This window comes from Anomalospiza imberbis, chromosome 6 (assembly GCF_031753505.1).
Source record: "Anomalospiza imberbis isolate Cuckoo-Finch-1a 21T00152 chromosome 6, ASM3175350v1, whole genome shotgun sequence".
Lineage (NCBI taxonomy): Eukaryota > Metazoa > Chordata > Aves > Passeriformes > Viduidae > Anomalospiza > Anomalospiza imberbis.
This window is the reverse complement of record NC_089686.1, coordinates 43,886,906-43,914,194: the sequence shown is the minus strand read 5'-3', so window position 1 is coordinate 43,914,194 and position 27,289 is coordinate 43,886,906. Positions and strand designations below refer to the sequence as shown.

General features: G+C 38.8%; 2 protein-coding genes across 14 annotated transcripts in view; one reads left to right on the top strand and one right to left on the bottom strand.

Annotated features, from left to right (window-relative positions):
* Positions 1-12,070, top strand: part of CD44 (CD44 molecule (IN blood group)) — a 52,839-nt gene extending 40,769 nt beyond the window's left edge. For 5 of the 11 annotated variants that reach the window (XM_068193771.1, XM_068193770.1, XM_068193775.1 and 2 more), the window contains 5 exons: positions 911-1,168; positions 2,041-2,226; positions 5,206-5,328; positions 6,582-6,660; positions 8,686-12,070. In XM_068193771.1, coding sequence (XP_068049872.1) covers positions 911-1,168; positions 2,041-2,226; positions 5,206-5,328; positions 6,582-6,660; positions 8,686-8,902 — 863 coding nt within the window. In that variant the 3' untranslated portion in view covers positions 8,903-12,070. The remainder of the gene's footprint in view (positions 1-910; positions 1,169-2,040; positions 2,227-5,205; positions 5,329-6,581; positions 6,661-8,685) is intronic. The other 6 variants (XM_068193773.1, XM_068193772.1, XM_068193779.1 and 3 more) reach the window with 3 other exon arrangements.
* Positions 12,071-25,198: 13,128 nt separating this feature from the next.
* SLC1A2 (solute carrier family 1 member 2) overlaps positions 25,199-27,289 on the bottom strand; it is an 80,690-nt gene continuing 78,599 nt past the window's right edge. For all 3 annotated transcript variants that reach the window (XM_068193769.1, XM_068193767.1, XM_068193768.1), the window contains one exon: positions 25,199-27,013. Coding sequence is in view for 2 of the 3 variants with exons in the window: in XM_068193767.1 (XP_068049868.1) it covers positions 26,939-27,013 (75 nt within the window). In the remaining variant the exon portion in view is untranslated. The remainder of the gene's footprint in view (positions 27,014-27,289) is intronic.

Sequence of the window (27,289 nt, the reverse complement as noted above, 5' to 3'; positions counted from 1 at the left end):
AAATGTTTGTTTTTCACTTCTGGTTGTTCCTGGTCTTAATATTTCAATATATTCTCTTAATACTGAAAAATTTGAAATAATTTATTGGAGTTTGTTTATGTAGTTCTGCAAGGTTCTAACTTAAATTCCCAAACTCTGCATGTTATCCATTTAAAATTATCCTCATTCAAAATACTGGTTTTTATTTAATACAATAAGGTATTTTTTTTATCACACAGTAGTTGTTTGGAACTTCTTGCATCTTTTCTTCCTGCATTTTCTAGAAAAGACATTCTAAGGAAAATTTTGCTGTTATCCTTTTGCTTTTCTTCCTCAAAATCCATTTTTATACGGATTATTTAATCCTCAACATTTGGAATTTGACAGAGAGCTATGAAAACTAAAAATTGTGTGGATTATAAATACAGTTTGTAGATTAAAAAGCTTGTGTTCTCTATCATCTGCTCATGTTTTCTAAATAGGAATGAGATTCTGTAAAATTTCCCAGTTCACTGTTTTCAAGCTTTATGAGGTTTGACAGGTCAGTTGCAAATATGAAAACCAACTACGGTTTTGCAATTTGTTCAGATGTTATTAATTAAGTCATTCTAATCTGATTCCTGTGTAACAACAGGAATTCTTATACTCATTCTAAAAATAATATTGCTGTTTTCTCACTTCTAAACAGTGTTCACTATGTATTTTCAAAACCAGTATTTTAGGCTGCATTGTGAATATTAGTGAAGGAAGAGACAAGCCAAAAAGAGTATGTCATTTGCAGAGGATATTCTTTTCTTGTGGCTTTGTTTTGTTTTGTTTTGTTTTTCTTCTCACTACATAGTCTACATAGGCAAATAAATTAAAAAGGTAGAATGTACTAAAAATAAAGAGGGAGCAATATGTAAGGTGCATTTTAAAAATGTTTTTGAAGTTAACTTGGCCATCATCACAACAGTCACAGCCTCCACTGACATTCTGGCACCAGAAGATATAACCCAGGGAGCATGGGCACCTCACCTTGTGGTAACAGCTGCTTCCTCTCCTGAGGGTGCCCACCACAAAGACACTACTCAAACACCTCTGCCTTCTGATGATGAACCAGGACAGGGCACTCAAGGCATCACAAATCCCACGGATATACCCAGAGATGAGGTGTTCCACAGGACCACAGCCAGTGTGACCAAAATTGGTAATGACTTTCTTCTGGTGGGTGCCAGTAAGAATAATGGATCATACTCATTTCTCATGTCTGGTGTGAAATGAGACATTATCTCTGCTGAAGATGGCTCCTTGCACTATCTTTCTTATCCTGGGGAATCTTCATTCTTAGTGTGGACTTGCAGTGAAAAATCTGTTGTAGAATCTGTGAACAAGGCATAAGGGACTCCTTTCTGGTGCACTTGGTGGTTTCTGAGCTTTGCTGAAGCATGTTTTTGGGTGATCTCCCAAATGTTCTGCGAGACATGCACTTTGGTGATTCAGAATCCCCAGCTTCATCTTCCTTTCTTGTGCATCAGTGGGATCAGGCTGGATGGGCTTTGGCACCCTGACTGGTGTGGTGGAGGTACTCTGGCAGATTAATCAGATGACTTGGTCCTGCAACTCAGCAGCAGCACCATCACTGGGCAGTGGTGTCCCAGTGGTGAGGGCAGTGCATTCATAGAAGAATTACATCCCTTAAATTCTGCCATCAGTTTCTTACTTCTCTTCTCCTGTGTATTTCCAGGCAAGACCAACAGAGGTGAGGCTGCTCACTCCTGAGTTACGGGGTCAGGTTGTTGCTGCTAAAGTCTCTTCTAAAAGTCTCCCCTTTCCATCTGTCACTGGGATCTGTATATGTTGCCAGCATCTTGCTCCAACATGCTGAGCATAGATGTGGAGATTAAGGGTCTCTCAGAAGCCAGTGACAGTGTGGAAGAAGGAGAGGCCTTCATGTCTTCTCTCCTCCTTCTGTGCTTTGCATGAGGAAGGTGAAGGTGCTTTCTGGCTTGCTGTAGCCCAGGCAATGATATAGGTGGTGGTTTTTGTGAGTGCTCCCTGATCATGCCACCATCATGGCAGTCATAGAATCCGTGGATGATGCTGACCAAGAGAAAGCAACCAAGGAGCCACTGGCACCTGGCACTGCACCTGGAAGGGAAGGTGAACCAGCAAACACCACAGATGCTTTCCATGTCCATGGGATACCTGGAGTTTTTTCAGACATTGAGGACCATTTTATTCCCTTGCAGACTCCTCTTACTACCAGTAAGAACAATGAATTATAACCATTTTCATTTATTCATCAGTAAGTTATTGTGGACAATGGCTATTGTCCAAAAATATGTACTAAGCATAATTGTAAATGGTTGTCATATTATGATTTCCTTTTTGGATTTTGTTACTGGTTGTAGCCTGCTGATAAGATGTCACGAATTATATGTCTTTCTAGTAAAAGCATTAGCTGAAGGCTGAAAATAGTATTGTGCAAATAAGCTTTTCTTATATTCTGTTATCAGCATGTGGTAATACAACTATTGAAATGAAGAAGTGCAAACTTTCTGCTCATGCCCATATATTTGTGATAGCATTTTGTCTTTCTTTTTTTGCTAGGCACGAAGGACAGCTATGTAACCCTTAACTATCTGTCACTTTTTACCCATTTGTAACCTTCTAAATTAGCTGAATATGTACAAAAGAAAGGTAATTCTCTGTGACACCGTTTTCCCCCTAGCTATATGTGCTGTTGGCATCTTTCCAATGATTAATTGTAGCTGTTACTGGGCTGTAACCGACATTTCATTTGTGAACAGCCTTGTTTTTCAAAGGGTTATTCTTCTGATGAAGTTAGTGCAGTTAACAGTGTTTGCTTATTATACTACATGCCTTTGATATTTCTTAATGTGCGGTCACGTGCTAATAATATGGGAAATGAAGGGACTTTTCTTTATTCCCAAATGTAGTTTCCATACAAATAACCATGCTAACAGTAAAGGGTTTTTTCCCAATTCAGCTAATCCAAACACTGTTTTCATGCACTTTCTTGGAAGTTAGTGGAACCATTCCAGAGCAGAATTTTGCCAGTGCTTTTTGGACATTCATTGTGTATAAACAAGATTATGTACCTATATTTTTACGACATTATACAAAAAACACTTGAAAGCTAATTCTTTTAATAATTCATTACGATTAATTAATATATTTTGAGGTAGAATTTGGGCTAATTATTTTTTCAAGAATTTTGTATAAACCAGTAAATTCAACTCCAACAAAATTGCCTGGTTATAGTATCTTGACATAGGCATAGCACTATAAATGCAAAATACGTATATGTCAGAATTTTATTGGAAAGCTAAATCTGTTTTAAATAATGTTTTCCTTCTAAAACTGTTTTCTTTCATTTCACAGGCCCTATTTACTTAATTCATTTAAGCTGCCTTTTTAATTTTATGTGCAGAAGTTACACACTATGAAAAAATGTTTGCTACATTTCTGTTTAAAACCTCTAAGAACTGGTTTGAATCTTTTCCAGTGGGAATATCTTTCTCAGTGGGAATATTGTCAGTACCCTGGCAAAAGGCTCAGAAGGCCATTTTCTCTGAACTCTTCCTTTTTTCATTTACCTTCTCTCGGTGCGTTGTAAGAACACAGTATACGGGAATTACTAAGGCACTACCATTGTCATTAAAAAGCTTATTGAAGGGTTCTTTCATTTGTAATGTTGCCCAGTTTAGGTGAAATGGAATGGAAGAGATTCAGGAATGCATTGGTAAAGGCCTTCTCTGATCAAATGAATGGTTTGATGTACTGTACCACTTTTTTTCACTTGCTTTTTTTTCTACAGCAATGTTTAAGCTGTGGTCAGACATCACTCTATGTGTTCAAGTGTCCACAGAATAAAAAGTCAGTCCACTGAAGGGTACAAAAAATACTTGCCCATAAAGAAAAAAAAAATCTAGTATTTTACCAAAATGAAATCTTGAGATCTTTCGTGGTTCCCTCCCTGCCACTTGCAAACAGCTCCCCAGAGCCAGAACAGCAGGGAATGTGGCTGACCCTTGCTGTTCTTCTCAGTGCTCAGGGGAGCAGCAAATGTAGCAGGTTTCTGAGCACACAAATTTTAATAAATGTCTGAATGCCTTTCTACGGGGTTTCGAGGAGAAAAAGCTCCGGCATTTTTCAAAGATGACAGAAAGCACTTTAAAAAAATCTGCTGAGATGTAGTGTAGACAAGTTAGTAGGTCCCTCTTGGTCTGCTTTCTTTGCTGCTAGATCAAGACTCTTCATTGTTGAATTTGTGCTCTGTCCTTTGTTGTGAGATAGCACCAAACAACAAGCCAGTCAATAACTTTCTTGTTAATAAAAATAATAAAAACATCTGGAAAACTCATGAAATGCTTGCTGGCTATGCTTCACAGAGGGACTAAAGCATGCTTCTCAGTTTTACATTTGCCAGCTGTTACTAGGAAATGAGATCAGAAATACTGGACAGAAATTGGTTGTGTGTTAAAGAAAAATAACTTTACAGCTGATTAGAGTTAGAGTTTAATTTCTTAGAGTCTGGAAAAATTCAGAGAGGTGGAGATCTATAATATATTTTTTGTAGTGATAATAAAGCAGTATTCCCAAATGAAATTACTGTATCTATAGTCTGCTGATAATTTTAGACTTGGGATACCCTTATGGTAATAGCATGGGCCAGGAATGTAATTGACTAAAAGTTTAAGCAGTATGGGCAGCTTAGAAAATATAAGAGACTTATTTAAGACCTAATAGCATCTTGGAACAAAATTACCCAACTTATTAAAAAGGACAAGAGGATTCACATCTAAGTTTGCAGAGAACAATTTTTTCTATTAGGAAAAAAATACTTTTAATTTTTAGAGTCCCACTCTATAGCTGCCAAAGTCACAAGCATTCAGAGAACTATCGTTCAATTTTATGACAGCATTTGAGTTTTAGGTGTTCCGTTTTATCCTGTGTCAGAATAGAATTGAAACACATGAGGGAGACAAGAGGGGAAAGCCATGGGTTCTGCTTCTCAAAATACTAAAGGTAGCCATCGTTCAGATGGTGTCATGCTTATAGTCTATGTGATAGTTTTCAGTATAAACACTCATTAACTGCTTCAGCATGGACTTTCCAGAGTATGATTTTTGCATTTTTTAAGTTGCAGTCTTCATACGTTGCTGTTAAATACCCATCAAGCATGTTTGGCCTAATGGATGGGATTTTTTTGTTCTTTAGGCTCTACCTCTAGTGTTTATGGTAACCAAGGACCACACAAGGGACATTATGAATCCACTACTTCCCCTGAAGAGACCGCCACAACAAAAATAGATTCACAACCAAGGTCGGCCCGTGTACCAGGTGGGTCAAATATTTTAAAAATCCAAGGACAGAATTGTCTTCATATGAACTGAAGTAAGAGATGAAAATGAAGGTCTAATGCAGTTGTTCAGCCTTTGTTCTGAATCAGATAGTATTAAGCATTTCACAAGTAGTCTGAAAGACGAAGCATGTTGTAACTCATAATTTTTCAGCAATATTAAGATGAGAGAAACCATGCATTTGGGGAATGGGATTAAGATTCAATTAACTTTTATAAATTGAAATTAAATCAGGCAAAACTCAGTAAAGTTATAAACATAGTATTATATCCATGAGAGTGTTCAGCAAAAATAACATCTGAGACAAGTTCTCCAGAAGAGAGTGTGCAGACTAAAACAGAATAAAAAGAAGCCAACACCATGATACAGCTGCAAAAGAATGCAAATATATTCTGGAACTTATTAGTGGTAAAGTAATTTTTAAAACAGAGAAAGTAATTATCCCACTGTACTTAGGCCAAGCAAGTCCAGAGCTGAAACTCTGTGTTCAGTTCAAGGCATTGCATTAGTCACATGGGGAAAAAAATGGAGAAGAATGCACAGAAAATTTTGGGAAGGCAAACTTTGAAGCACCTTTTGAAGAACTCATCATTTGCAGGGAAAACTGAAGGAGATATAAGAAGAGCATGCTACGAAAAGAATGCCTACCAGTTTTTCACCATAGAGTACTCATAATTAACTAATTAGAAGAGGTAATTTGTTGCAAAATAAATGTACAAGTCTTCTTAAAGAAGGAACGGTTGTTTCAAACAAAGAAAATACAGGGCATAGCTCTTGGGAGAGGATCCCCGTCTGTAATGGTAGCAGAGCTATAATGGTAGTAGAGAGTAGGCTACTGGGAAGGTTGTGAAACCTGCTTTACTAAAAATGTGCTAAAACTCATCCTGCTTCTGTGCCTGAGATTGTAGGTGTGTCATGCTAAGTATTTTCTTTTGCCATTGGAGTAAATCAGTGAAACAGCTCCTCTTCACCTATACCCACCAAAGTGCTTGCAGGTGACAACGGTGATGGGGTGTTTAATCTGAGCTGGCCTGTGTATAGCTGAGTGATGAAAATGTGTTTGATTTGCACAGAAAGACTTTGTACACCAAACAAAGATTCATGGAAGCTAAGAAAAGAGTGTGAGAGGCTAAAGGACGTAGAAGAGATGGTGTTTCTGCCGTTCTGTGAAATGGCAAAACCTCGTTAGATACATTCACATGCTCTCTTCCCCTCCCTCATCTGTCCCGACAGACTGGCTGATCATCGTTGCTGCTCTTGTGGTGCTTGCATTGATCCTTGCAGTGTGCATTGCTGTTAACAGTCGCAGAAGGTAAGGCCACCCCTTTACATTTCCAAAACACACTGCCTTATTTTTTTCTTCCTTGAGAGTCTCCAAAGTTTTCTCAAAGAGCAGAGTAGCAAACCACAGGAAAGAGCATCCTCTGCAAAGCTCTGTGGCTCGTAGTGTGGGGGCCCAGGTCACCATGTCCTGCACAGGTGCCTTCACACTCACCTGGAACCACTCACATGAAGTCAGCACCTATAGGAACCTATAGGAACCATTGAGTCTTTCAAAGAGAAACTATCTGTGTGTAGATCACAGAAAATTAATTACATCCTCTCTATTAGTTATTAATGGGAACATCATGTTCACAGAGAGTGGAAGTTGTGAGATGAATACAGACAATAACAACCACAGGATGAGCCAGGAATAATCCTCCACCATTAAAGTGTTGTCTGTGTGTAGTGTGAAGGGCTGTCTTGGACCATCACCAGCGATTCTGTTAAAACCTGTTACTCCGTTTCTTCTGAACAGGTGCCAGTATCACAGCTGGCAGTCACAAGCATATAGGCTAGCACTGCTCTCAGAGCTCTCAGTAGCTTTATGTACTCCATTTTACAGATGAGGAAGCTGAGGATGAAAAGTAATGCAGTGATCTGTGCAAAGTTAGCAGGGAAATTGGAAGAACCCTAGCCTGAAGGATGGGCTATAATATTCTTACCTCTTTCTTTTCTCTGGGCCTGTTCTGAGGTTACTCCCCAGCTGTCTTCAACAGCTTTTTGCTACTTGAATGTTAAAACTGAGCTTTTTAATAGAGTAATTATTTGCTACTTGAATGTTGGATTTTAACTCCTTTTTTATCAGAATGACCATATAATATGTGGAGGTTTTTGTGCAGGAAGCAGTGAGCACATTTTTTCCTAGTCTGTTGGTTGCAGAGCACTCTGAGCTGCTCTTTAAAAGGCTGTGGAGCTCCGCAGCTCCTTGCTGGCGTCTTTTGGCATTTTATGGCTGCAGAGCAGGAAATCATTCCCAAGGGTGTGTGTAGCATTAGCAGAGTGAACCGAGCTACTTCAGATAAAATAACCCTCATCTATGAGTCAGTAGGCATGAGAAAAATGGTATTTCAGAAGCATAATAGTAAAATTGAACAGCCAGATCAGTCCTTCAGGAAAAAAATATGCTTCATTTAAGAAGAAAACACTTAAAAGTCCAACTTCACAGATGCATTGTCCCTCTTAGGCATGCTGGGCTCTGCATATTCAACTTACACAAGGCTGTTTGAGGACAAGTAGGATGTCCAGCACTGTGTAGCCAGAGTCATCTAAACAGTAAATCTGACAGCTGTGCAAGTAGTGCTTTTTTACTACGCTGAAGGATACCCAGCCCACAATACCCAGTGCATCAGCTTTGGACTGGTGACGCTTTAAAAGATTGTGTGTGTGTGTTTTAATTCAGAGCTACATATAAGGTTTATTGGGCAGCCCTGCAGTGAGTGTAACTTTAAAAGCACAGGACCTGTTTCCTACCTGAACATCCCAAGGAGCTCTGCTGCAGACAGCAGCAAGAGTAATTCTCTGTATTTCCTTACTGTTGGTTGGCTTCTAAGTTTGATATGCTAATATAAAGGAAAAAACAGTTGTCTTGTTTAATGAGGTGAGAGCTTGATCCAGATTTTCTGCTTGCTTAGGAATTTGTGCATTTTCAAAGCTGTGGTCCCAAGCCCGGATTTTGAAGGTGTCCTCATAGTGGGGCTATTTACAAAGTTCATAAATGTGGATAAATTCAAATGATAGAAAAAAAAATTCTAGCCTTCAGTAATGAATGTTATTGCTACATATAGTAACAGTAAATACAAATTACATAAGTGAGCTCCTGATAAATTTTATGCATATAATGGTGGATACTTTCAAAAATAAAATATGGAGTTTGGAGAAACTTTATGATTTGTATGGTGTAAGTCTGCACTGGCAGACACAAGTTTAATTACCAATCACCTTTTCCTAAATATTGACCTTCAGTTTTTTATTATTTTGTTAGATTCTATAATATTTTATTTTTATTTCTTTCTAGATGTGGGCAGAAGAAAAAGCTAGTGATTAACAATGGCAAAGGGGCAGTGGAGGACAGGAAGACAAGTGAATTAAATGGAGATATCAGCAAATCACAAGAAATGGTGCACTTGGTTCATAAAGAACAGTCAAATGACCGAACACAAGCATGTGATGAATTCCTGACTGTTAATGAAACACAAAATCATCACGAGTTGGACATGAAGACTGGAGTGTAATGGTACCACACTGCCAAGCAGATCAGGGCTGGGGAAACCAAAATCATGTGGAACTTGAACAGGAATTCACAGATGCACTGTGCTACTGATGTCTTTTGAACATAAGCATAAGGTCTATTTCTTTTTAATCATTTTGCAATGATACCTGAGTTTAAAAATTGACATGTGCTTTCTGAAATACACCCCCAAGAGCTGCATAATGCTTTCAGTTCCCAGTCCCTTCACAGAGGACTCTCACTGTGTCCTGGATGTTAGGAGGCATACAAGTTTACGTCATTATTCCTCAGATGGAAGGTCTTCACTGTGTGGAGCTAACGAAGTATCCAGTCACTCCATCTTACAGATATTTAAAGTATTAAACATGCCATGGTACAGAAGTAAGTGAGGAAAAATGTCAAGAGTAAAAAAATCAAATTTAAACCCAAAAGGCATCTTCTACAATGTATGCAACAGCAGAATCCTTCAGAAATGCCTTCCAGCCAGGAATAGCAGTGGGTACATTCAGAATCTGCCAGTATAAACAAAAAGTGACATTTTATAATTATGTGTGGCTTGGTCTGCAACGAGGGAAACCCAGAAGGATGAAATTTATTTATCTTTAAATATCTGTGGACATACAGCAAGTCTTCTCTGGAGGGTTAATAAAGGCATGAAAACATGACCTGAAACATAATAAACTTCTATTCTTTATTATCCTAGCAACCTGTACAATTATCCTTCGGTTTTTGAAGTGTTCATTGCTCTTCTCCCTGCCTCATTCATTGGTCCAAGTTTGTGCATGTTTTTAATGAGCCTGTTAGTTAAGATAATGAATAAAACAAAATGACTCCAGCTCTATCACATATGCACAAGTCAAGCAATTGAGATCACTAGGGAAGCTGACAGTATTTTACTCCTGAAAATAGGTCTCCATATTCTGCTCCATTTTACTAAGGAGATGCTGAGCCTATTAAATTTTTTCCCCCCATAACTATTATATTATATGAAATTTCTGATATTTTAAAAGCTGCTTTTCTATGATCTCCCTCATTTCCTCTGAATTCTATTTCATCTACATTTTTCCATCAGCTTTTTAAAAACACCAAAAAGAAATACTGCTTGCTTTTTGGTACCAGAAGTTCAATTTCTACAGAAAATATCAAAGCAAATGAAAGGAAACTCTTCCCAGCCATGTAATATAGTAGAGTAGCTGAGCTGCATTGTTACCTGCTTTTGTTACGTCCTTTTGTGTCTGTTGTGTAAAGTATTTGTGTTAAGCTATGATGCTGTGCATTATATTGCTATGAATTGTCAGGAAAAAAATATTTACTACCAGTGGTCTGTGCCATTCTTAAGAAAGCTTATTGTAATGGAGGGAGAATTGTAACTTCTAATTGGACTTCCCCCAGGAAATGAAGGGAAAAATGTTGGTCTCTGTCAGCAGTGGGATGTGGATGATCTGTGGCAGGGCTGTTCAGGAGTTCTGTTCGCTGACCATAGCCCCTGTCTTTGAAACTGTTCTGCTAAAGTATGCTATGTTGTGTTCTCCATCTGAAGCAGTTTGGAGGATGAATATTCAGCTGGCTAAATACTGACTTTAGCTAGCACTGATCTTTACTGGGACATAAAGCACAAGACTGTTGATTATATTTCTGAGTCACAGCCCTCCAGCAGTTTCCCATGTGCTTCATGGAAATGCTCAAGTGCCCTGGTATCTGCTGGCAGATCTCCTCAGGGCAATTTACACCTGGGCAAAAAGTCCCAAGACAAGGTGATGTTTTAAAATACACATAGGATGTTTCCTGACTTCATGCAGGTCAGATATTTCATTTGTGAACAGTGCATTGATTTTTGTTTAATGTTTTTAAGCACACTTTTTTATTTGTCATTAGAAATCAAAATGATCTACTGAAGGCTGTGTTTAAACTGCTGTTACGTACTCGTTCCACTAAGAATGGAGATCCAGAGAAATAATTAAAATCTTTAAATCCTAACTGAATATAGGTCTCAGTGAGAAGGACATATTTCACTGTCTTGGAGGCTAAACTTCTCTTTTAAAAAAACAAAAAATTGGTGGCACATTATTCATCTTCCTGTTCAGATGTTGGATGAAGAAATCCACAAACTTCTTTGTAATTTATCTTATAGTCAGTAGCTATAAAAGCACAGGCAACACTGGTTGGGTTCTTTGTATATTTTTAAATGAGAGATGCTCAAGAGGCAATGCCATTATTTTATATATGCTGATTCTTTTTAGATTATGTCCTGTGACTTATGTGTAATTGTTTCATTATAGTTTCAAAACTAGATGGCCATTTCATATGTATAATACAGTACATATTTTTATTAATCTTGCTTTTATTATAAGGGGTTGTTTGTTGTGTGTATGTATTTTTATATAGAGCACTTGATATATTTGCATATTTATTTAACAGATTAATCAGAATTAAAGAAAATGCCATCTCTAAATTGTAACTAGAAATAGTATTGCTAAAAACACATTGGACTTTAACATAAGCTTCCAAAATAAACGTGATTCCACATTGAGGATGAAATGTAAGTTCAGCTGTTAGTGGGAGAGAAGTCTTCAGCAGGATAGTCATGTTGAGTGCTGTGATCATTTTTTTCTGTTTGCAAATTCCGAGCCAGGGTGAGGCGAATGCTGTGTGACCTTGTCTGCTCTGCTGGCCTCCCATAGGCTCCACAGATGCCCTGGGAGTTAGTGATGAGCCCAGAAGCAGACAATAGCTACAACAACTTGGTTCAGTTTAAGATCAACCCAGTAAGACCTTGACAACCATTCCTGGCTCATTGGAGCAACAACATTTGAAGAGTGCAGCACCCAGCAAGATCCAGCCCTTCCTTCTGGGTGCTGACAGACAAATCAGCTGTGACTGACAAATCTCACTGTGTCTTGGTCTATCCTTGCTTGGTGACTAAGAAGAATGAGGATCTCTCCTAAAAATGCTAAGGAGCCTGCGATCAGCTTCTGTTACTCCTTTGTCTTGAAAAGTTTCAAATAAATGTGATCCAGACCAGTGGAATACTGTCTAGAGCAGCAAGCATATTTAAGAGAGTCTCTGTATGTTTTATGGGAATGTGATATTTTCATGAAGCAATGCAGGCTGATTGTTTTGTCTGTATTTTCTTGAAGTTCTGAAAAGGAATACTTGATTAAAGCAGAGAAAGGATGTGCAGCTGTCATGTCTACCTTTGTGGATGTGAAACCCTTTCCACAATACCAGTTCCAAAATTGTACTTTTGCAGTTTTTCACATGATAGGGATGTTTTCTGTGTGTCCCATGTCAACAACAACAGCCTCCGCACTAATTAGTTTGAAGAATTTTGCCTGCGGTATTTTTAGGAGACAATTGCCAAGTGTCTCTTTAGCACATATCATTCTGGTTAGGGCTGGTCCTAATTATTTTTTCTGTAGAGGAAGGAAATAAATCCTCTGACAACTGTGTTTTGCCTCTGCATACAAAGACACCAGGGTATTTTGTAAGTCAGCAGTTAATGGGTTTATTTTAAGCTATATTAGGCCATTAGACAATAATTATTTCTTAAGCTTTATTAAGCAGTTCAAGGGTCTAATGCCTCTGAGTCTTTGCAAGAGCTCTGGTTAGTAAAATACCAGCCCTTTTGGTAACCACAGGTTCTGACTCCTTCTTCTCTGTGGAGGGGAAAAGGACAAAAGGTGGCAGGACAAGGCTGTTCCTTGGGGTGCGGATCCAGCTGTGTGGGAGTGGGGGACAAAATTCCTGTTCCTTAAGGGTGGAAAAAATTGTGCAAAGGTGTTTTGGGCATGAATCTGGGGGATTCAAGACAGAGGGAGAGCACAATTTCTGGGAAAGTATGTAAAGGGAGAGTGAAATTTCTGTACCACAACTGGGAAAGTACCTTCAACACCCCCAGCACTCCGGCAGGCGAATGTTTCACAACTCTGAGCAGGAAAAAAGAGCCTTGTCCTGTGAACCTCCCCCACCTCCAAGTCATCCTCTACATCCACCCCCTCATTTGCAAACTGATTTTGAATTTTCCCCTGGTAGCTTATTTCTCACTGTTGCTATGCCCTGCTGCATGTTGCATCCCCCATGCTGGGGGCAAGCAGCTGTGGCAATGAGGAGAGGCAAATTTAGGCAAGATGAGTAACAGTGTGTTTTGTACAACACAGAGACTGCACTTTTTGTCTTCTCTTTCTCGCCCCTTCGGAGTAAGGTTAGTAAAGGCAAGATTTCAAAAACATTTCTGAGAGGGACTGAGTTGATTTTTATTTATGCCTTAACATATATTACACATGAGGTGAAAAATTACTACAGGGACTATACACGTGCTGAAAGCCCTAACACATGCCAGGAGTCAAGGATGCCTGGGAAAAAATGCCTGGGAAGTGGAGCTGTGGGAGCAGCCTTAGCAGATAAAAGCAGTGACTCTCTCCATCTCCCTTTTTCTCTCTCTGGTCTCTTTTCTATCCCACTCTGGTCAGAACCATATCCTTTCTCTATCATTATAAATGGTTCTTGGATATTTGCTGCTTTTGGGCATTATTTTCATCCAAGAAATCTATCAAAATGAATCCTCCCCGAGTCCCCTTACAGTGGGATGGGACAATTCTGCCTCCTGATTTATCTTCCTGTTTTGAAAGTGCGAGACTGATACAGATCTCCACATTGGTCAAATGAGCTGCTGCATAGGGGTTTTTTAAAGTTAAAGCTGCTGAAGAGAATCCACCATCAAAGCAACTCTCCTGACCTCAAGACAGTTGATTATTGTTAAAGTGCAGGTAAAGCAGGGGCAGTGAAAGTTTTACCTATGCTTTAAACACAACCTTTCAATTTTGGCTGGATGGTTCCAGCAACCAATAGGAAGGTTTTGTCTGAGTGACACCTTCAAGGAGTCTCAGACTTTTTATTAAAAAAAAATTTATTAAAAGGAATTTATTTATTCCTACTCTACAGGCAAAAAGGTTTTGGATGAAAAAGTGGGGGAATGAGACCACCTTTATATACATTTTCTGCCACAAAAAGGTGTGCATTGAACACGGATGTGAATGTCTTTAGTTTTTCTTTAAAAGAAAATTTTAAAAATTATGAAGTTTTGAATCAAAATAAGTCCACAAAAACTGTCAAAAAAGAAGATTACTTTTTTCTCAGAAACAGACATAGTTTCAGCTAGTTTTAATATTCCAGACAGAAGATGCAGCTATACAATTTTTTTTTTTTTTTTTTTTTTTTTTTTTTTTTTTTTTTTTTTTGCGGTTGGGGGAAGATTCTCCATGTCTAATACATAGCATAGCTTTCCCTTTGTACTAAAATGAAATTCTTAGAAGTAATTTATGGTCCCACTGGAAAAAAAGATGTGCAAATTTACAACAAAACAGGATTGTTCAAGTCTAAGATGTCATAAATTTTAAGCGCATTTATCAGAAAAACCTCCAGCATTTTCAGAAAATTAAGAAAGAGTCTCACTCAAACACCCACTTAACTTAGAATTTAGGTCAACAGCAGCTTTCTGCTGCTGCTGAAGCTGAGGCGCAGCTGAGATTAGGGGTACATAGGCTGGCAGTGGTAAATCAGCACACGGCTCATAGGCAGTGGAGACTCTGTATGTCCAGAAACTGTAAAGTCTGCTGTGTTTGTACTGAAGTCCTTGTAACTCTCAGAGCAACCTAGGGGAGAGGAGGATGCAATAAGGCATTTTACACTTCTCTGGAGGCTCTAAGTTTTGTACCTGTCACCTGAAAGCCTTGTCTTAGGCAGTTGTGGTAGGATGGAGTCAATTTTAACACCCATATTGGCAGTCTCATGCGGAAGTGCATAAATTGTTTTAATTGTTCAATTGGCTTTGGTACAGCTGAGTTTTAGCTTTAATTCTAAATTCACTTGTAGTCATGATGTGTATATCATCTAGCTTCTGGCAGGACAGAAGACCCCTTAAAAAAAGACCCCTTAAATCATTTTCAGTGACCACATTTTCCTTTGCATGAATTGAGAATCCACACTTCCATTTTTCTCATAAGAAACAGTAATAAAATGTTCTGCCCCATGATGGGAGTTAAATTCTGAGTTTATATTTAATCTAAGTACTTTTTTTTTTAAATGCAAGCATCCTGTTCAGGGCTACTGCTGCAGATTGCTAGCAACACCTTACCAGAGACAGTTTCCTGCAGCTGAGTTTATGACAGCTGAGCCCCATACATGAGACACAGTGATCTCAGCTGACAACAGCTCACCAAGGGAGAGAAGACTGCTCCTGCACATCCTGTGGACTAGAGCCATCAGTGATACAAACCTCAGAGCAAATGCTGGGCTCCTTTTACTTTTTGGATCCACAAATTATTCTCTGTTTTGGCTTTGTTCAAGCATTGCCTGTCTATCTGTAACCTTGTGTGCAAGTACATGGAGTTTGTCTTCCTGTAAAACTGTTCACAATCATCTCCTCAGTTCAGCATGTTTTGTTTTCCAGCAGTAGGTCTTCAGATTCACTAGCTTTACAGTTCTTAGGTATTTCCTGCAGTTCTTTAGTGGTTTATTTTCTAGTTAATCTTTCTTTCATTAATCAAGTGTAAGTCTGAAATGAAGTCAGGATAGGGATACTTGTTTGTTCAGCCAGTGATTTAAAAACAAACTTACCCTTTGTTCAAGAAGGTTTACTTCCCCCATCTGCCCATGAAGAGGACAGGTACAAAGCCTGCCCATTGTTTACTGGCTGGTCAAAAATGAGAGAAGCCTGGCTCAGAAACAAAGCTGAAATGATCCAGTCAATTTAGATAACACCAGTAACCTGGGTGAAATAGTGGAATAAATTTTGAGTGCATTTCCTTGCTTGGTCCCTCTTGTCCCTTCACTGGGAGTCAGCTGCCTTTTCTCCCTTGCAGATCTGCACAGCAGCATTTCTCAAGTGGTGTCCAGGGATCACAGGAGAGTGATCCATGCAGCCTCTTCAGGCACCCCAGTAAGAAAACAGCCAAATGGGAGATTGATCTGTTTTACAAATGACTACATGAAAAGCAAACATTTTTAGTTCAGTCACGAACGAAAATGAAGAGCGCGACACTGTGTAGAACAGACCCTATGTCACCTTCTAAATGCCCATCCCTGCACTTCAGAAGCCCTACCAGAGTGTGAAGCCTTGCTCCTCCAGACCCTATTCTTGTAGTTTTGGTGGGCAACAGCCACTTTTGTCATTTATCTGTGTACACAGACACATCTTGTTTATCACCACAGAAAGTGCCTGCCCCAACCACCACGACCACAAGCCCTTATCTTGCATGCAATCTGTTTTCCTCCCTGCCTCCACTGCACGCTGCACAAGTGAGACAGCAGGCAGTCACCTGCCTGGCCTGGGAAGCTGCTTCAGCTTTGGGTGCCTGCACAGGCTCTGCACATCTTTGGGAGCAAAATGGCTCCAAACCCTGCTGGGGTGTTTGTACATGATTGCAATGCAAGTGATTGCTGCAAATAACTCCTTGAAGCCCAACTGAGCTTAATTGTTAATGCTGTTTTCCTCCTAAAGCACTGTACATTGGGGCCACCTGTTTCTTTCATAACCTTGTCCTGTTCACCTGTACTGTCTAATACAAAGGAGAAGATTGTTTCTGATCTAACAACTCCAAAGTATAATCTCAGTTGTTCTTTCATGCCTTAGAGAAGATACAGAAATATCTCTTAGTATGGGTCCATGATTCATAACTCACTGGCTTTTATATCCCCTTTTAGCAGATCCTTTCCTGTAGAGAGGAACATATTCCAGACACACACTCCTGAAATAATCTTTTTCTCTAAGGCTATGAACATGGAGAAGAGGGGTACAAAGAATTTGCAAGGGCTTAGAGAATCAGCCGTTGGGGTGTGTATTTTCAGAAAGGTCAGCTTCATGTAATTGTAGTACTGGTTCCTGCATGGGTTGGTTATTTTAAGTCATTTTGCAGAAACATTGCTTCAAAAAAAGCAACGTACACAGGTTGGCATCAAGCCTTTAATTTTAAACTTTTATTCTGATGTGTAACAGAAGAACAGACAGATTCCTTTTATGGAAGGAATTTGAAGGTACAGAGTGCACATGAAGTATGTGAGTGATGGGCATCCTGGAAAAACCTGAGCAAGGAATTTTACATTAGCAGAATGCATTTATTACCAACACTTGTTGATGAGGCCAGATGAAGACATTATTGCTCTGGTATCAAAATGGCAGCAGATAGATTTACTTTTTCAGTAAACCAGATTTACTTTTTGCCCAAAGATTCTCCTAGCACCACATCAGGACTTAGTTCGTTACTGACTCAGAGGACAGACTGCCAGCTGAGACACTGCCAAAGCCACTTCCTGCCATGCCTGGATTTCTTTGGAAATTTCTCAAGTGGATGATTAAGAAGAAATAAGGGCTGTGCACACTGTTAGTCCTCAGAGCCGAGGTTTCGGTTGTGCCTTTATCACACACCGGTAGCTGTGCTATTTCCGTAGCCCCTGCTATTCCAAGCATGCATAAATGTTGGAGCTTTCTCTCCATACTTGGCAACTGCCACTCCACAGGGCCACGGTTCACTCCATGAGATCTCTTAATTTATGTGTTAAATACTGTCGATTTCTTTATAAAGAACTCCAGAAGTTCCGCTTCAGGCTTTGTTTATTATTTTTTTTAGAAAGGCTATGAATAAAAGATTTATTTTTTAGCAGCCAGGGGAGGGAAGTAGGTTTCTAAAGCAACTGCAGCCATTGATTTGTGTCCTCCTACTCTTCTAACGTCTTTTCACTTCTCTAGGCTTCATTGCCAAGAACTGAAGTTTGTGAATCCTGGCCTTTGTGGAAAATGAGCTCATTTGCAGCCAGCATCCTGGAATATTTAGAGGATAAAGCGAGGGGTGAGATCTGTTACTTTCTGGCAAAGTCAGGTCCATCTTCTACCCTGCAAGTAGTTCTCAGAACAGGCAGCCTCTCTCATCAGACTGCTTTATCTAAACTCCTACACAAAGCATTCCCATATTGAGCCCAGGCTGAAATGAAAACTCACAGATGTAAACCGTGAAAATTATGAATCAACATTTATTGATGATATGTACATAAGAGGTACAACACTTAGTGAAATATTATATTCATGACTATTTCCAGTATAGAAAGAACGTCTAGTTTGTTTTATACATGAAAGTTACAGAAATCAGTTCACTCTGTAAGAAAGCATTAAAAGCAAATGAGTAACAATCCTTGTAAAGAGGAAAGGATCTGAACTACAAAAATAGAATCAGTCTACAGGGCATTCCAACTACAAAATACAAGAACAGAGCCTAGGGTTGGGAGAAATTTTACCATCTGCATTTATTAATTTCTAAACAAACTGTGCTATAGATACTGTACAGTACGTAATTTCAAAATCTCAGGAACTTTCTGAGTGCAAAGAGCAAACTTATCCCTCTTCGTTTTAATCCTTTTTACAATAGAACATCTCAAAACATTCCAGTTCATGCCTGGTCACCTTAAAGAAGGGGCAAGGGATGATGAGCAGGCAGCAGAGTACTCCAGTTTGCAATTCATCCTGAGGCATCATAATGGGACTCACCAAGCAGGATAGTTTCTGTGCTTTGGGGCCTAATTTTTATTTCTTTCTGCCTAGAGGGGATGATTATATTTATAAGATCCAGGTCCAGAGTATCTACGAATGAATCAGCTTCCTGTTGCTGCCAGGTTCTATTTTCTCATAGATCTGAACTGTAGCTCTGATTTCAGAAGATTTTTGCCACTGACTATATAGTTGATCTTTTTCTATGACTAGACATACTTTTGTAAATAACAGGCCTGTACAACAACTATAGTAGCTTTAGAAGAATTTAGTTTGGCATTTATTTTCCAATAAATGCTAATATCCCTTTTTAACAATGAAAGAAACAGTGCCCCTTTGCCCACAAGCATTCATCTTTCTCAGAGACTGTTCCTGCTAGGGGAATGAAGCAGAGGTTCCTACTTGGACTCCTCAGGCACTCTGGAGAGAACTGGCAGCCCCTTGTTGCCTGCAGGCTTGCCCAGTCACAGTAGGGATTGCCCTGCTTTCCTGGCATCTGTGGTCAAGGAGTAACTGGAAGTGACTCAGAGGGATCCTGTGATGCCGTGAGTGACTAAGGGCTGAATGATGCACAGAGCCAAAAGCAGCCCGGGCATCCAACAGGAATGCAGTTAGATGGACTTCCCCTCATTCACTGTGCCAATTTAAATGGTGACTTACTAAGATTCTGGTCATAAAAAGTCCAAACATTTGAAGCAAACAAGAAGAAAATAAAACAGAAACTTATCATTCCAGGTGAACATTAATTCTTTATGTCATAACAAGTGTATTCACCAGGCAGCAAATCTATGCTAGGATCACTTTCACTCACTGCCAGGGAACTACACACATGCAGCTTCTAACACACTGGTTAGGTCTTGAAAACTAAAATTAACATATTTACAATGAGCTGGCTGCACACATGATTCTGAATGTTATTAAAACTGGGTACTCCATAAGAGACAGATAAAGTGGTTACTAAGCAGTGGAATCTAATCAGTTGAATGGTCAAAAAGAAACAAACCCAGATACAAATGAAAAACAGAAAGTCGAACAACATTTTAAAACACAGTCTAATTTTCTACTATGGCTCAACACACAGAAACTAATTAAATTAATTTAAAGCACAGCTACACATACTGTATACACCATTTCACTGAAATTACGTGTTGATAGCTACATTATCTACACTAAGTGCAGAGAGGCACTGGACATCATGCTTCAACAAAATGTCAAAACTGGTATCAATAAGGTTTTACAGCTATTAGTAACTCAGCACTATTCTACCTGCAATTCCTATTAAGTTAATACCTGTTACATCTGATTTAAAATACAATATAGATCAAAATACAAGGGTATATCAACACACTTCCTACATATATATCTACTAGAAACTTAGGCTCCAAAACCTCAGCAGAATAACATGGCCCCACAGATTTCTGAATAGCTGAAGAGATACCCAGTATCAGTCACACTGGGACAGCCGTCCTTCCTATTCAATGTTTTCTTTGTTTTGAATTACAGTCAAAGAGCTAGCAGGCCATAGAGGATTTTTTTTTGTTATATAGTTGTTATGAATATTTGTATTATTTTATTTTTAGTCCTCTAGAAACATTTGTTCATTAATTAAGTTGAAATTATTATAGCCACAACCTTAATGCCAACAGGTATTTGCCTAATGGGAAGAAATTACCAAAATGAGAAGTAACTGTCATTTGGGTTGAAAAATATAATGGTTATTCTCTTAAAAATACTTAAGAAAACAGGAGGTATTTGTATGGATGCTACCCACTTACATTGGTCCCATGGTGGTTCTGTTGGTCCTTTTTCAAGAAGGCAAAATTAGGTGGCAAAATCCTGAACTTTTTCCACAGGCTGAACTCACACACACTGTATTATAGCAAGATGGATGGGGTCTGACAACTTATTTTTTTGCCTACCCAGGTCTATTTTCTATAAACTGCATTCTGAGCCAGTCAGTTATACATTAACAGGTCCTAAGGAAGAACTGCAGGATTTGGCAAAGGTAATATCAGGAAAAATTATAAAAGTGAGGGACGATTGCCCAAGACAGTCAATCTAGAAGATTGCTCAGATTGTTATAGTATTGTTCCATGATGAACTGCAGCATTTAAGGACATCTTGAAATTCCTATTTGCTTCTTGCATTTTGTGCTTTGCCTATAATTCATCACCAAACATAACACAAAAATATTTCATTGATCCTAAATGTCATAAGAAAACTGATTTTGTTCTAAGATCACCTTTAAAGGTTATTCCCCTACCTAACATGATCCCATAGAAAACATTATAAGAAAATATTTGTGTGTCTGTAAATTACAGATACTAGGTAATTTTATTCAGTCTACACTGTAGTTTCTAGAGAACAAGTACAAACCCCTAAAACCAGTATTATTCTTAACTAAATCAGTGTTGAGCACACAATATTTAACACTATAAATACATATTCAGCTTTTTCTGATGCATTCTACAAGCAAGAGTTCATACCAGATCATAGGAAATAAGATATATTTAAGAAAGGAGCGGGCTATATTGGATGGAAGTGTATGCAGCTGTCTTTAAGTAGGAAGGACAATCTGTAATACACAAGAACTCACAAGTCCATGAAAAACGCCAACATGGAAATGCTATAATCTACAATACTGACTGCAAAATCAATATGCAAGCACAATTTGCTTACAGTCTTTGAAAAACTGTAGAAAAAATGAATGGAAAAGAATGACACAAAAATTCCAGCAGACTACACTATTTATGTACAAAGCAATATACAGGTATGAGACAATCCAGACTGTGTGATGCTGTCTGACAGCTTCCCTTTGTGCAATGGTGTGTGCCACAGAGCATCATTAAAAACAGTGGCAGGACTCCTGAATGTTGAGTAGAAGACTAGAAGGACTGGATGCTCTAGCATTGATCAGCATTGGCTCCGCAGCAGGATGGAGTTAGAAATGAAAGATCAAAGGTTGGGTTAAGTGAGAAACCTCACAAGTCTTCTTGTCTCCCCAAAACTTGCATTAGGCTGTTGGTTATTTCCACCCTGGACTAGTAGAGACCTACTCAGCGGCTCAGTCATGTGCTCTAGGCTTTTCCAATATTTGTAACCTGGCTTTTTTGTAAGACTCATAGTTGCAACTGCATAACCACTTTATCTGTTACATTTATATCAACTGTTAGGGGGAAGTCACTGGGTTTCCCCTAAACAGGAGAAGTTGTCTCTGGGATGGTGGGCACCTGTGAGGGACAGTTCCTTGGAACCTTGTGCCAGGGAGGCCACTCAAAAGAGAAGTAAAAGAATTACCAGGACCTGGACATCAGCAGCGGTTTGACTCATTCCTAGCAGCAGATTTCCATTGAACATAAAGTATGACCAGGAGGAAGAACTGAGGAGGCACCCACTGTAGAGCCTGTAGCAGGCACTGCTGCTGGGGGCTTCTCCAGGAATCCTGCCTCAGGTCTGCGCATCGTCTGGGGGGAGACACAGCCTTGGTGCCCATGGGGGAAGAAAGACTGATGACTTTGGAAGGAAAATGCACCAAATACATAATTTCAGGAAAATCATGAGCAAGAATAAAACATTGTCAAAAACAGCATGGCAAAGCTGAACAATTCATTTACAGCCTGACTGTCTTCTTTGACACTTCACTACTGTAAATCCTTAGTTCTTTTTACTACTTGAAACTACATTCTCTATACCATTCTTTAGACAAAGGAAACTGGGCAAATCTTTTCCTTTCAAAGTCACCAATATTATTGGAGAGAAGAAAATAAGTCATCTTTCCAAGAATCCTTTCTGCTGGGAACAGGAGCTTCTACATAATCTTATATGGTGAATTATAGCTGAGGTGAACTGTCCCAATGGACTATACACCTATCATAATGACTAATATGAAAAATATCTTAGTTGTGGCCTTAAAAGTCACAGTAATAAAATCAAGATAGTCTTCAGGCTCATAACAGAACAATATTACAGTACATTTTTATAAAGTGCTCTTATTTATCCTTCTGTAAATTAATTCAAATGCAGCAATAAAAAGAGCTGAATGGAAATTAGAAAGATGAGAAACAGTTATACCTTTATGTCTCCACAAAAGGATTCTTCTGAGCTTGGTACTAAAGCTCAGAGCCTTTTTAAAGATAAAAAGAGAAGTGAATGTTAGAGGGGAGGTTTAATATTGCCTATAGTTATGGGGATTTGTGCGACTGTTCCTGTGTTGCTACAACAAGGCTGCAATAACACAAGTGAAGGCAAGGAAGCAAAGAAAATCCAGGCAAGTCACCAGAATAAATTTGTTCACATGCTGATGCCTCAGCTTCTCAGATGAACAGTCTGCTCTTCTGCGTGTCTGCTGCTGGAAAACTAGCGACCCTGGGAGTGATGGAAAACAAATTAGAAATCGATATTACTCCTACTTTAATAAGTGGCATAAAGTCTGGAATTTCATGTGCTTTGAGAAAGAAATGGGGATCAGCTATATCTCAGAAAAAAACATGGGAAAAATCTGTAATGAGAATGATCCTTATTTTTGTGTTGAGTTTAAATTCAGTGCTGGACTTGTAGCACTGAAACAATTAGGTATAAAATAAGTATCTTGGGACAAATCTTTTGGGTGTGAGAATCAACTTCATTATAAATAGCAGACAAAGACTATTCCCTAGGATGGGATTGTGAAATGTCTTACAACTTAACAAAGACACGAAGGGACTTGACATTTCCTGGAACATTGTGACTCCCACAGATTTCAGTGGGGCTTTCACGTAGTCAAAGCATTGCAGCCACAGCTTTTACTACTGCAAACAGTTTTTCAAAGACATAATGAGTTTCTCACCAATTCAAATGGAAAGAGCACATCTTGTAATAGGGACCAAGTGGCTTTTGCCCTACCTATTTGAAGAATCTTTGTGTATTAGACCCACACACATTTCTTAAAAGACTGGTGCAGACATTGTTTTCCAAGGGAAGCAATGAAAAAGAAGTCAAGTGGCAAAGTGCTCCACCTCTCCTGCAGTTCTAACATACAGCATGCTTTACTTTCAATGAACAGATACTATGAGAATACTGACCCAGCTTCAGCAGCAAACGCATGAAGCGAATGTGTAAGCATGTATGTCACTTAGCATGCAATGAACTGAGTCTTTGCCTCGTCTAGACTCTTCCATGTGCCAGTGTGCTGCCATCAATCCAAAGGCCAAAGGATATCACAGTTGCACAGACAAAGGTGGGGGGAACTGGCAAGAGCAGCAAATGCAGAAAACAATGTTAATATGAACTACACAGAAACCAAATGACTTTTCACTGAGCTTTTTCTTTAACTTTACCAACCCAGCACTGTGAGAAGATACAAAACATTTGCCAGATGCAAATTAATGCATTGAGACGCCTAGTGAAAGTAAAAGGAGGCTGGCCAGTAACCAGCACTGCCTGCTGAAACGTGAACCTTGGAATAGCTGAAGTGGACGGTCCCTGGGTTATTTTCTGTTTATTTAGTTAAGTAGCAACCCAGCCTCGTGGAATGAGCAAATTGAGAAATGAAAGCCAAGAGTGAGTTACATTTTCCCACATAAATGGAAAGCTTTTTGATGATTTAATACAGTGCTGCACTGGAGTAACACTACATTAAATATTCAGTCAGGCTACAAGCAGAGGAATATATGAAACCCAACATTTCTCCTTCTCCCACATCCACATTTAAATAGAGAAATACCGTCATAATTATATTTTGAAAAATCCCTGAGTTACTCTATCTACAGAATTACCACTTTAAAATCACAGTCTGCTATTCTCATCCTATCAAAAGATCCAAATTTATCCTCCCGTTTGTGGGTGGGGTTTCTCTAGCAGTGCATTCCTTCCTTCCCTAGTCTCCATCCAAAGAAGCACTCTTCAAAGGGCATTACATCCCAAGTGGATAACTGTAAGCATATTCTAAGTGTTTCTCAATATGTAATTTTGTGGAGCTGCCTAGTCACATGTTGCTGACATTCCTGTTTGTTTCCAACTCCTAAACAGTTTCAAGTGACAGCTAAAAGTATATGGACCAGTTTTCTAAAGCTACTTTCAATGCAAGCAATCAATGTGACTGCTCCTAAGAAACTGCTGTGGTGAAAAGGACAAAAAATCTTCTATTAATGGGTGAGCTGTGCCATGAAACAGCGCAAGAATTCTGGATATAAATCAGGGTAAATGTTGTGTGTTCATTCTTGGACATAACTACCACTCGAGTGACGGCAAATTTCAGCAGACTCAGAGTAAGGAACATTTTACAGTACCTATACACCATCCCAGGTACATTTCTGGCCCATAACCCAGTGAATGCTACTTGGGAAGCAATAGCTAGACAGAGGTTAACTTTGGACATGCCAATAGCAATGCCTGAAGAAAAGAGAATACAACCTGCCTGCCACTTCTCTGAATAATCTACAATTCCATCCTTCACAAAAAAAAAAAAAAAAAAAAAAATTAAATTTTCAAGATCTGTCAGGAGGCCTTTGGGAAAGGCCTCCCCCTCTAATACATGTTAGAGGCCTACAGAATTCACAGTGGTTCAATATTGGTTAAATTATATAGGCCATTTTGCTTACGATTTGCTTGGCCATGGCATTCAAGTGATGACAAAAATACAGTGGTAAGAAAAATATTCCAAGATAAATGCTTAAATGAGGGCTGCTCTGACAATGGACTTGATCTTGCACATCATTAATCATGCAAGTAGCCTTGGCTGGCTTAGGTCCGTGTGCAGTTTCAGAGATATTTACATGAATGCAAATGAACAAAAGCAGATTATATTTTTACTTTAATAGCTTCTACAGAGCCAAATAACACTCTACAGTTAAACACATTATTCCCCTTTAAACCCATGACAGGTCTGAGCATAGACACTGAATGGCCTCCTTCCATAAATGTTTGAACTCTGTTTCTTGCCATTTTCAAGTTCACCATATGCTCATATTATGATTCATTCTGAAAACTTCTGAGACCTCCCCCCCAAAATTGCACAAAGCTTGTTCTGTGAGAAAAACCTTCCAAGTCCACGTGGCTCAGCTTTGCTATGGAACATTGCTAACAGTATAATGGTATTCACCAGTATCTTAAAATTGCTAAGTATTAACAAGCACCGTTAAAAAAATTTCACAAGGTGTTTATTCTCACTGCAATTTCTTCTGACAGGTTGAGTCAGATATAGTACGTTGATCAAACAATGTCTCATTAATTCAGATGCCACGTGCTCAAAGAAATATTTCTCTGACATGAGAGAATTATATACTTATTACTCTGCAAGAGACAGAGATGTAATTCAACATACTGGCCTAAATCCTGAAATTCTGGTTTCATTTTCATTCAGTCCTAACCCTGGACAAATTCTCTTAACTTTATATGGAATTTGGTTTAGCAATGAATTCAGGATTTAGCCACTCTCTGAAACATGACATACTTGAAAGATGGCTTTCACTTCATAGCAAATGCTACTGATGATCATATTAAAAAATTCTGTAAGAGTAGTGGATTCAGAACTTGTCTGCAGGTCATTATCAAGTACCCAATCATGACATCCATAATCAATCTTAGTTGTACCTTACTTGAGTATCTCATCCATGGGAGAAATCCCTCTGACATCAGTGGAGCAGGGTGAATAGTAAAGTACAACCTACTTTGATTAAAAATAGTACAACCGAGTCCATGGTTTTCTGTATTTTGCATGTCAGCCATAGATTTTAGTGAAGGAACTACTACCCCTGTAATTATACTGCCTTGTATTGTATGATGCATTGTGGCCACAAAGCAGCACAGCCCCAGCATAAAGACTGCACCTACCCTGGGACATCTGGTAAAAACTCACCACATGCACATACAAATTGAAGGTCTTCTCTTGATGCTAAGTTTTAGTTGTACTGATCTAACAAAATGTCTGGGACAATTTATTGGCTTCTATGCATTAATCCTGCCCCCGGATCTAAGCTCAGTTTGAAGTACAACTAGGCACAGAAATACAGTGCTTGTTATTCTCAAAACAAATGGAAATCTTTACGGATGTTTTCAGAAGGTATTTTAGCCATACAGTGATAAACAGATCAGGTATGCCACAAGAGTCACCAAAACATTTGAAGGCTTACGTGGTGTTATACTTCTCTTGTATCTGTGACCCTGAGTCCCTGTAGTGAACTGTACTGGCACTTTGATCTTCCCATTTTGCAGCATTTACATTCTCTGTGTCTTGAATGAAAGGGGAAGTGGGTGAGAGCACATTGCACTGCATGGAGCATTCTCCAGGTGCACCATCCAAACAGTAACACAAGGGAGACAGATGGCTATGGATCATTGCTTGGCAAAGACACTACAATGACTTGATGAGATCTTTGCTAAGTTTCAGTTACAAAATTAAGCAGAAACTGTAGATGTTATATATGAAAAAAAAAAAAAAAAAAAAAAGAGATATCTTCTTAATCATGGTATCTTCTGCCACAAGATAGCTTCAGGACTTATTAAGGATGCAGCTAGGAATCTCTTCACTTAGTTTTCCCGTTTCCAAGGCTCTTCTTCAACAACATTGAAGTCTGCAGATTTGCCATTGGTTGCCAGCGTTACCTGCAAGTAATTATCATCAACAAGCAACTTAAAGGCCAAGGCACTTTGACAAGAAAAGTAGTGAGTTTTATATGGAAGATTATGATATTTACAGGAATTACATACACTGTCAATTATTATATAAGTAAAATGTATTTATTCAGAATTCACAACACTCTCAAATAGTGAGACTCCTGTTCATTTATTTATTATAATGACTAGAAAACATCAGTAGTAGAAAAATGTTCCACATTTTCTTAACCTTCACTGCAGTTTTGGGTTTTTTTTTTTAATAAA